At 51.7% G+C, this 10961-nt stretch overlaps 2 protein-coding genes across 2 annotated transcripts; both read right to left on the bottom strand.

Moving 5' to 3' along the window:
* Nucleotides 1–312: 312 nt before the first annotated feature.
* Nucleotides 313–8933, bottom strand: EMH_0019870 (uncharacterized protein; the record flags this gene model as incomplete). The annotated part of the gene is given in 19 exon segments (XM_013501451.1): nt 313–659; nt 1009–1082; nt 1356–1640; nt 1785–1966; nt 2081–2221; nt 2558–2725; nt 2919–3011; nt 3164–3324; nt 3432–3438; nt 3442–4038; nt 4270–4419; nt 4720–4835; nt 5029–5112; nt 5279–5456; nt 6067–6174; nt 6454–6981; nt 7296–7406; nt 7746–8153; nt 8739–8933. Coding segments are annotated over 19 exon segments (3933 nt in total).
* Nucleotides 8934–9004: 71 nt separating this feature from the next.
* EMH_0019860 (uncharacterized protein) lies at nt 9005–9822 on the bottom strand (the record flags this gene model as incomplete). Its single annotated transcript, XM_013501450.1, is given in 3 exon segments — nt 9005–9061; nt 9065–9375; nt 9747–9822. Coding segments are annotated over 3 exon segments (444 nt in total).
* Nucleotides 9823–10961: the final 1139 nt, after the last annotated feature.

Raw genomic sequence — 10961 nt, 5'->3', positions numbered from 1 at the left:
TCGCGTACGTTGTTGCCTCAGGCTTAAAGGATTACTTCGTCGCCTACAGCTGCTACCTCGTACTAAGACCAGCTTAGCTCGCAACAGGGTCTAAATGCGACAACGAAACTACCGTGAGCGATGAAAAAATGCCCTTCTACTCTGAAGCCAAACTTGATGCGCATAGCGCACTCCCCTATGGGCACTGGAACATACAAGCGCACGAGACCGTGCACAATACCAGCTACTACATGTTCAGCAAAACTGCAGCAGGCGTTTGTACAGCCAAAAGTAGTCTTGGGGCTTTGTTCGCCTCCCGTAGCGACAGAAAACTCAGTTGCCCGGGGGCTTCGGTGCTGCCGGAGCTGTCGAATGTCGCCCCAGGTGGTCCGCTTGGTCTCTCCACGTTGTCTTGCGGAGCCCTGCGGGTTCTAGGTCTGTGAAGTCTGTTTCGTCACTTTGGCCTAAGGCTGGCATACGCGTTGTCAGCTCATCGGAGTGGAAAACTAGCATGAGCAACCCTGTGAGCGAGACGAAAGCGTGCTTTAGGATGTGGTCAGACACTCCAAAGCTGCAAGTGTTTCGCAGTATGTTGGTGTAACATTCGACACGTCGCACCATGTCAAAATACTCTGCCTGCTCTTCGTACAGCACCCTGTTAAAGAAAGTCGAGCCGACGCCTGTGTGCAAATACAACCCCCACAACCAGCGCAGAAACCCAATTTTAGCATGATTCCTTTCTAAAGGTTTCTATTTTGCTCCACAGACTTGATTCGAACTGTCACATATTTTGCTCCTACCTAGTCCGCGAACGAAACAGCATGGCAAGTGTTAACAAGCCTGCCTTAACGCGCCTACTCTGTGGCTCAGCTCTGCTAACTGCAAACTACTAAACTCTTGATTTTTTACGCCAGACAGCTAGTACAACATCTACGTAGTATACGATATAGACACAATCCTGCTCTTAAGTCTCTTCCCCCGCACGTCAACACACAGGGGGAGTCGGAGGCCATAAGCCGGGTGACGCACCGTAAAACTGGATAGGCCCAGGATTGCAGAACCGGTCTTCCATCATCCACTGTTCCAAAGCTGTCTTCATCCATCTGTGCAAAACCCATGCGCAAACAAACAGTCACTTGCTGCAGGGTCTGGTTGTCCATATACTGGAGTTNATCTGTGCAAAACCCATGCGCAAACAAACAGTCACTTGCTGCAGGGTCTGGTTGTCCATATACTGGAGTTGCCGGTGGTTCTGCCACATCTGGGGCTAATCCGCAACGCTTGTGTTTCCATGACGGTCGCCATCTGTCCCCACTCCACCTTTTGTCCAAACATGCTTGGGTGCGAAAACTCATTTGCGGAAACTTCAGGTTTACCTGTAAGCCTTGCCGTCTAGGCTGACTTCGGAGCTGGGAATAACAGGCTGCTCAGTGACGCTTGGGGTCCTTGAAGTGCGGTCCACTATCCCGTCTGCAGCCGATGTGCCTGTTTTATGCGTCGCGGCAGTTAAAGTCGGATTGTCCTGGACATTAGGCACTAGCCGCATCAGCGACACGAAGGGCACAGAGCCTAGATGCCATTCTTTCGGGTTCCCGCATAACCCGCGGATGCTGCAGCAGTGACCCGTCACGCCCGACTCCACTAAGATCGACGCCAGGTTGCTGCAAGCACAGAATACTCCGCAAGAGCTACCCGGTTCATATTCAAAAAGCCCTCGCACAAACCGAATGCGGTATGTGCGAAAGCCACCACTGGTTGTGCTAACTCTGACACCCACTATGCCCATTTCGAACACGTCCACTCACCCGTAAGCGTATGCCAAATTCGCATCGAATGTCGATGGCATTGATGACCTTCCTTGGTAACCAAAGAAGTGCGTCACCGCCTGGAACTTTCCAGAGTAGCGGCCTATGGATGCCCTGTACTCCAGCTCCTCCTTGACCATTTGGGCTAATAGCTCCTCCGTCTCTAGGCGTTCGAAGCGAATCTAAGATATTGCAAGCGAGAGAAGACAAGAATGCGGAAGGGTCAGATGTGCTATCTGTTCCGCAACTGCCACACCACTGCAACTGCCGGAGGTGGGTTTATGCTTATGGCTTACCTCCCCCATGTCTACTTGAACGAGCTCTCTGCGGATAAATTTCGGGAACGTCTTGAACAGGGCAGCGCTCCATGGTGTTAGTCGCCAGTTCCAGCTGTCCGGTTCGTTTGAGGCCCAACTATCCACATCCATGAGTTGTTGCTGTGTTCACAACCATACCAACACAGCGCAAATGAGGAAGCTGTCCGAATGCTTCAGATTCGGCTGGTCCGCAGCTGCCTAATTGCAGCTATGCAAAACGTCCTCGTCCTAGAACATTTTGATAGGGGGTTGCACTAGCTGCAATCTACAGGTAAGCCAGTCAAATGGAATTAAACGTTACCACCTAGCTAAATCGCACGCTACACCTGCTGATCGCTAACTAGCTCCGATTTACTAGCGGCAGAGTGGTGCTAGCGGCATCTGGCCCGCTGCGTAGAGCAGCTGCGGTTCGGCTGAGGAGCAGCAAATGTCTAGCTACCTAGCTATGAGCATTACCTGGGCCTTCTTCATCTCTCCCTTCGCCTGTGCTTCTCTGATGATTCTTCGGAGCTCTGCCAACAGAATCTTCATGTTCGGCAGGTGCATTAAAAGCGCGTCTGGAATTAAGACCGTCCCGAAGTTCCTTCCCAACTCCGCACGACGGCAGACGACGTCTGCAATGTCCTGAATGCATTTTCGTTGAACCGGAGCCAAACTGCTACTGACACCCCCAGTAATGTGAAACAGAAACGCGTGCATTTAACTTTCATCTGCGCTCCCTTCTGAGGCTATCAAGTTTCACCCACCTGTACGACGTGCAGAAGTGTCTTGTCGGCAGCCCCATACNTCCCTTCTGAGGCTATCAAGTTTCACCCACCTGTACGACGTGCAGAAGTGTCTTGTCGGCAGCCCCATACTCCTCCGCTATGATTACCACATTCGGATGGGTTTGCAATGCACACTCCAACACCTGGGCAATTCACCACGTGGACAGAGCAGCAAGCGACGAAATATGAATAACTAACGCCCCAGCAAGTCGATAAACTGAAACGAGCAAGCAGGTGCACCACAAAATGCCGTAGCTGTACATGACAATGCTGACTATTGTGCACGGAAGCTCACCTCAAAGGAAGGTTGCCTGCCCATGAGCCTGATGAAGTGCCAGTACTTGGGCATTGATGCGGCATCCGTGAGGACGTTGCCGATGAGCGCCGCATATACTTTGGTGCTGCTGTCGAATCCGACGCACGTCTCGATGAACTCGCCAGCTAAATTGTTGCTGCCTGTCGCGGGAACTCCAATGATGGATGTGCGGCACTGTCGGGCGAGGAAATACTCAGCAACCAGCGCAGCCTCAGACATAGCAAACGCCGAGCCAGGCATCACTAACCCGTCCANAGGAAATACTCAGCAACCAGCGCAGCCTCAGACATAGCAAACGCCGAGCCAGGCATCACTAACCCGTCCAGCATCAGCTCTTCGCAGCGCTGTCTCACAGCTTCTTGATTTTCAATGGACCCCAGACAATGCGAGGTGCTGCGCCCCGTAAGCTCGCAACCACCCTGGTTGAGGAACAATTCAAGATTCTCATCCGTAATTTCAATGTAATTCTTCTCAATCAAACCCGTCAGACCAAAGAAAGCCAAGCATTTGCCTTGCACCATCTTCAGTCGCTCGTGCAGGCCCCAGAGAACGTTCATCACACCAGGGCTCTGTCTCGACAACAAAACGAACCCTACACGGAGCCCGTAGTTGATGGGTGGAGTGTATTTATCGTGCGCCACTTCGTGAAGATAGAATAAAGTACTGTTCGCCAAGTACGGATAGTGCATCAGCACCTGACGCTGGGTATAGGGGTCCTTGCACAAAACCTGTTTCATCGGCCTCGCCTTGCACTTTGGATCCAGGCAAAGTGGAGGCACGGGCGGCCGATGCGTCAGTCGTTCGCGTTGTAGAGCGCTGAGGAAGCCGAAGCTCTTGATTACCCGTCCCCCAAACTACACATTCACATACCTCGCACACACAAAAGTGGAAACTCAACCCTCCGACTCACAGCTTTGCCGTATGATGAAGAATCAATCCCACACAAACAAAGAAGGAGACGTTCAGACTTGCTGTGGCATCGGCATCGGCTCTCTACAGTCTGGATAAAGAAAGCAGACCGACGAATGTATGTGGCTACAGCACAAGGGACAGACGCTGCCTTGTTCAGAAGATATCAAACTCACGCCAACATGGTAAATAGCCTCGGATTGATGCAGGAGCTCCTCCTTCGTCGGAATTGACACTGCATATGCGGGTTCGTCTGCCGTAGGCCCTTCAAACTGAATAGGCCCTGGCACCCGGTAGTAGTCGCCAAACTTCCAGTGCTCCCGAGCCTAATTCGCAGTGCGCAGTGCACAAAGCTGGCACTGTACAACCAAGTGCGGCATGGGCTCTTCGTTCTAGACGAACTGAATAGCACCGGACTCTCAGACCATCACTATTGGGGTACGGTCTGAGACGGTGCACAATGATGCAATGTATAAGATGGCATACTGCCCCCAAACATCAGGGACGAAGCAATGCAGACTCAGTCTTGCATAGACGACGCAAATTTATCACCGGCCAAGCCGCGTACAGCCAACTGTGAAATCAATCCTTAGGTTGTTACTCCGCTATTTCTGCAGCAAGGGTACCTCGCAAAAAACTTTGAAGAGCGGTCCGTCAAGGTCCACTAGGGAACGCGTGATAGCGGGGAAAGCGACGCCTTTGGCGTCCTCCTTGACGCACATCATTGTCGTGAAAGGAACACCTGCAGTTAACAAACAGTCCGTTCACAGAGCATCAGGCCAGTCCATTCGAAGAAAGATACCAGAAAACCTCGTAGTCCAGCCCCCAAACACAGCCAACAGGTAACTTTCCGCTAAGTTCGGTGTACGTCTCCGTGTGCTATTTTGTGGGGGGAGGAGGCTTCAGGATACTGTTTAGTGTGGAGTGCTGCCCACCTGCTGGCGTCCAGAGCGTGGGATGTTGATCCAGGTTGCGCACAACAGACATGTATCCGTTCCTTCTGTTGTCAACAAGTGCACCTGATTCGAAAACCCACCCACACAGCATGACGACAGGAAAAGTGTGATATAACAAGCAACACGAACTCCGCATAGGACAGCTCTAGCACGGCCCATGCGGTGGCACTGTCTATCCCAAGCCCTTTCTGGCTTTTTGTTTGGAAGGCCTGAAAGCCTCGAATCCCACCTGCGACAAAGCCTAGAGAGTAGCAGTAATTTGCGTCGAAGTTCGAAGGCATGGCGCAGCGGCCTTCGTAGCCGAAGTAATGCGGCATAAAACTCCACTGTTCCGGATCTTTGCCCTGCTTTACCAGTTCATTTTCCAACAGTAAAATCAAAAGCCTCTCGGTCGCTATCTTCGCAACCTGCGCAGAAAAGAACAAACGCCTTGACAGGGCAAACATGCGCACATCTTGCCGTGAACATTCCAATCGGCAGTACACAATTTTCCAGACCTACAGAGAGCATCCATGATATTCTCATTCAGCTTATGCAGAAAACCTGAGACGTCATGCATGATGGCACTGAACAAGAGAACACTAACCATTCTCCCCACAGAAACTGCAGCAGCCAGCGCGATTGTTAAAATTGAGGAGCCCTATAGCAAACAGACTGCTTCACTGTTGAGGTTCCGCAGGTGCTAACACGGCAATCGGTGTAAACGCGGGAAGGTAAGCAAAACAGGCTCCAAAGACCATGAAGCAAACTACAGCCCCACTTGTACATCACCCAATCCACCGCGAAACGAAAACAATAAGTGGACAAAGAATGTCCTTGCCTCCAATAGCAGCAAATTGACGCTTTACTTTTATTCCTAACAAGCAAGGTGTGCCGACTGCCAACTGCTACTTTCCGCATTTTTCTCTAAGCTAAAGCATAGTCCAAATGCGCCACTTGTGACGCAAAAGAAGACGCCTGCTGGCTCCTTTGAGGATTACGAGAAAGACCCAAAACCGACACCCTTGGCAAGCGCACCTGAATATATCCCGTGCTTTCCCTGTCCATGAGCAGCTGATCTTGAATGACATCAGGCAGGAAATCCCAAACAGCGCGAGTTGTCTTCAGCAGCTCTGGCTTGAAGGGCTGAGGAAGCAGAGAAAAAACACGCCACTGCTCGGCCAAGAACGAGATGGAACTTTGATGCAAAAACTGCCTTTGATGCAAAAACTGTGTAGAGGCTAAACGGAAAACCCTGTTGGTATCCCTCTAGATTCCCGCCAGCTCAACGTGCCAGGGAACATGTGTACAAAGATTAAACCTTCTCATAGGAATAAGAATACAACTGTATGACTGTGATACTGGTTGCTCCGCAAGTCGAGCGCCATTGCATAGCGCGGAAAGCAGATGGTCATGCATACGCACCTGTCCGGTCTTCAGAACGCTGTTGAGTTCTTTGATGAGTTGCTTCATCTCTGGAATAAATTCAATAAGACCTTCAGGGACGAGGATGACGCCGTACATCTTGCCTTGTTCTGCGCGCTTGACAACAAGGTCAACCAGTTCCTGAACGATGCGTTCGAGGGACATATTTTCTCTTTCCACTTCTTCTCCGATGAAGACCAAATTTGGGCGGGCTTGCATTGCGCACTCCAAGACAAGGTGCGAGGCACTGCGCCCCATGACCCTCACGAAGTGGTAAACTTTCTGTGAGCTGTTAACGTCGATGCACAAGTTCCCTATGAGCTCCGAGTACGTCTTTGCGGCCGTGTCGAACCCAAAGGAAGCCTCAATCAAAGCGTTTTTCAGGTCTCCGTCAATCGTCTTGGGCACGCCAATCACGCAGCAGCTCGGCAGCTCTATTTCAAATGACTCCGCCAGCAGCGCCGCGTTGCTATTCGACCCGTCACCACCCACTAGCACGAACCCATGCAGCTCCAGCGACTCGCACACCTGCAGAGCGAAGCAGCCGCAAGACAAAGCGCATGGACAAGGACGCGCGTCACGTGGAAAATCAGCATTTTGTGTCGCCAGTGCAAGCAGAAACACCTAGGTAAGCCTGCAACAGCGTGTGAGAACGACTACGCTTCAATAAAATGCATGAACCTGAAGATGTTCCGCCAGAGTATGAGCCTCAGTTTATACGATCTGTGCCTATACTTCACTCAATATGACAGCTATAACAAGTACACAGCACGCAGAAAGGCGTAAGTAGAATATGCTTATTTGCGCGCGTGTGTTGCAAATATATGTGCACGAAAGCACACCTCTCTTGCGCGCTGAATGTCCTCTTCTCCCCCGACGCGCCCGCGGCCAGACCAGAGCATGTCGAAGCCGCCCTGGTTCCTGAAATCTTCCATTAGCTCCTCAGTTACCACCTAACACCGGACAAATAAACAAAGGGGAATCTGTAAATGAATAAGCGCAAAACGGGCGACGAAATACAGACAAGCGAACACGGCATGAACAAATACACACGGCAACAAACAACAGTATACACTTCAAGCTCTGCAGTTTACGAACATAACTCCGATATTGGGATATTAATCATATCCAAATAATTCGGCATTCTCGATATACACGCACATCTCACGTATTAGGCGGCGTTCTCTCTAGGCCGCTATGGCGCCCGCAGAACACGCAGGCTGTGTTCGATGGGTAAGGCTTAAGGTTTATATTCAGGACTACTGAAGACTGCCTTGGGCTTTGCGACTTACTGTGTAGTTTTGGTTCATAACACCATCGAGTCCACCCATGAACCCGACGAGCATTGACTCAGGGTGCTTTTGTTTGACGAAGTCATACAGGCCAGCAATGACGTTGTGGCCTCCTGGGGCGGGGCCGCCACTTAAGACAATTCCAATTCTTAGCGCTTTCGAGAGCGGGTGTTCGGGCGGATCCTTCGGTGAGGCGACGCCGCTGCCCATGCCGGGCACCACCTCCACATACTTCTTCCCAAAGGTGGCCGGGAAGAAACCCCGCAGCTGCTGCTGCACTTCAGCTGTTTGCCGGAGCGAAGGATGATCTACGGGGCACTCCGACTCCACCAGCCGCAGGTGCGAGCTTTCCAGTGCTGAAGGCAGCGTGCACCGCCACGCCCGTCGCAGGCGCTGTAAGGGAGAAGACTGCAGCACAAGCCACCACCAGCGAACACCTCGCCACACCCTGAGCCCGTTCCCCTCAATCCGAATAAGGGATATACGAAACCTAAATCTGAAACAGCTAACAGAAGCCCTGACACCTCCAGTGCAAGCCGTAGGATCAAACTTAAAGGGGAAACAAAGACGGGTGCAACTTAATAAACCCCTGCACGGTACCGACGAACCAACACTGACAAAAAGAAGTGGAAGCAACTCATAGAGACCGCTAAGAAACTAAAGTCGCGAGACACGAATCAAAGGAGTGGGTCACCGGCCAGATGCCCTCTAGACAAAATGATCACGAAAGTAAGACACGCAAATACACAAGCAAGCACAGAGGGGACCAACGGGGAGAAGGCAGAGGCATCAGCCAACAGAAACAGAAACACCGGCACGAAAAACGGGAAGATCCGAGCGGGAAGAGCGCCACATAGGAGGCAGAGCTGCACAGGAGGAATGCAGCGGGCAGCAAACGCCCGTGAAGAAAGCAGTTCAAAGGGCATTCAAGGAGAAACAACGATCAATTGATGCAACACAAAATGTGAAAAACGCCAAAAATAGTAAACGCACCCGTTCAAAGAGGTCCGCAGAATGGAGATGCACTTTTCCGGTTGGTTCCTGTTCCTTCAGCACGGCATCTACAGAGGCGGGGGGCTCTGCGGGGGCGTTTGGCGCCAAACTGCCAAAGACATTCCCCTCTGTCATTCCAAAAGAAGAAAGACGCCTCGACAGCTGTCGACTCCTCGCGTCAAGTGAGAGGCCCATCCCTGCCCGGAAGCTGAACCGCTTCACAGGTCTAGACCCCTGCTGCTGCCTCCCTGCCTGTGCAGAGGTCCCTACTGGGGCACCCCCAGCGCCATGTGCAACCACACCCGGCCTCTCTCCTGGGTTTCNTGTGCAGAGGTCCCTACTGGGGCACCCCCAGCGCCATGTGCAACCACACCCGGCCTCTCTCCTGGGTTTCTGGGGGAAGTGGCTGCCCCCGAAGTGATCGTTGGCCTCCACGCATCACGAGAGGGGGATCGGGCCCCGTGGGGGTCTGCTGGAGGAGCCGATAGTTTGTACTGATTGTCTTGGGTCAACACTAACAAAGAACGGCCCCGACGCAGATGCGCAGGCACCGCAGAACCTGCTGCGCCACCCCTAGCTGCTGCTGCTGCTGCTCCTCCAGCTGCTGCGCTAGAAGGTAAGGTACCCACGGGAGAGCCTGAAGCAGAGAGAGCCAACCACACGCAGCAACACAGCTAGCGCATATCGCTGAAAAGTCAAAGACAAGCATACGCTCTCAGAACAGCATCGAGGTAGAGATACAACAGTAGGCACTCCATCCCCAGAAGACTCATGTCCCGTTGTAAATAAAAGAGTATGGCAGCAACCGAACACCGAAGAAGGTGGGAAAATGAGGAAGACACCTCCTGCATATTGTTTCGCGTTTCGGCTCGAAGGTAGGTATAGTTCATACAGCCGACGCCGCACACCGGGATGCGAGCAATTCAGTGCCTCTGGAGCAGTCACTAAGAATCAGTAAAAGAAACAAGGGGTTTAAACCCTTGATTTTAAGCCCTGAAGCGCACGTACGTTGAGGTGGAAGGGGCGGTACGTTGGTGTTCCTGGGGGCCCCTAGGCCCGTTGGCGGTAGTTTCTCTGTAGGCATTTCGGCTCAAACGTCCTTCCTGAACTTCAGAGAAGACAAGCAAAATGCTGCGAAAGCGAAGAAAACCCGAAATGTTGCATACACGGCGCCCGAACGCAAGAGAACGCAGTCCAGCCGGCACACAAGGCGAGATGGCCCTTCCTTGTCTGCTTATATATGAAGTCCTTCTCACAATAATTTGCAAAAATAAATACAACAGCTACAAGCCAACAGATGCGGCGACTCAGACGAAAGCGCCAAGATCGAGGCGCAGGTTCGGTTAAGCGGGAGCAGTGTGCCTCTTCCGCCTCTCCTTGTGTCGTATGTCTTTTTCCGTCCTTTATTTGCTATTTTACATTTTATTCAAGCACAAGTTAACCTCATTATGGACTGTTTAGCCGTTAACACACCCCACCAACACCCGTCGCGCTCGTTGCACACACCAAGCTGTAACCCGAGAGGTGCAGATGAAACTACAGGGGGCATGCAGGAAAATGTAGTTAAGGTGTTGCATGAATGGAACAATATGTGTGCCCCTTGTGTGTGGTTTGGGTTATTAATATTTTATTAAACTATAATTTGCATTGTTCAGCGATCTTATTCCCTAACTCATCTAGCCCGCTAGCGTCGCTCACTGTTGTAACACGGCGCACACCTCTCCGCCTTTGGCTTCAANTAACTCATCTAGCCCGCTAGCGTCGCTCACTGTTGTAACACGGCGCACACCTCTCCGCCTTTGGCTTCAAATCAACTCCATACGCCGCTGCAAGGAAGCCAAATTATTTCATATAACGGTAGAAACTCAAAACAGTAATCTGAATTCTTTATCTGTGTGCAGGCGTCCTGAGCCCAGCGTCGGCGTGTAGCTTGCAATGTCTGTATAAAGTTTGCATCAATTGTATTAAACGTATATTTCTGTGCAGAGGGCCAACGCAGCGCTCAACAGCTGTCTACATTACTAGCTACACATCAAAAGGGAGTTCGATCGCAGCCTTGTGCTGCTGTGCCCAAGGCAATCAGAAACAGAAGAGGAGGCTGAATCTGCTTCCTGTTCACTCTTACATGAAATATCTTGAACCTAGTGGAGCTGACGACGCTCCTCAGCTGAGGCAGAAGATGCACGCGCACGCATGTTCCCCCGTGCGTACTCTATAGATAAC

This window comes from Eimeria mitis, genomic scaffold, assembly GCF_000499745.2.
Source record: "Eimeria mitis Houghton genomic scaffold, Emh_scaff690, whole genome shotgun sequence".
NCBI lineage: Eukaryota > Apicomplexa > Conoidasida > Eucoccidiorida > Eimeriidae > Eimeria > Eimeria mitis.
This window is presented reverse-complemented; position numbering and strand designations above follow the sequence as displayed.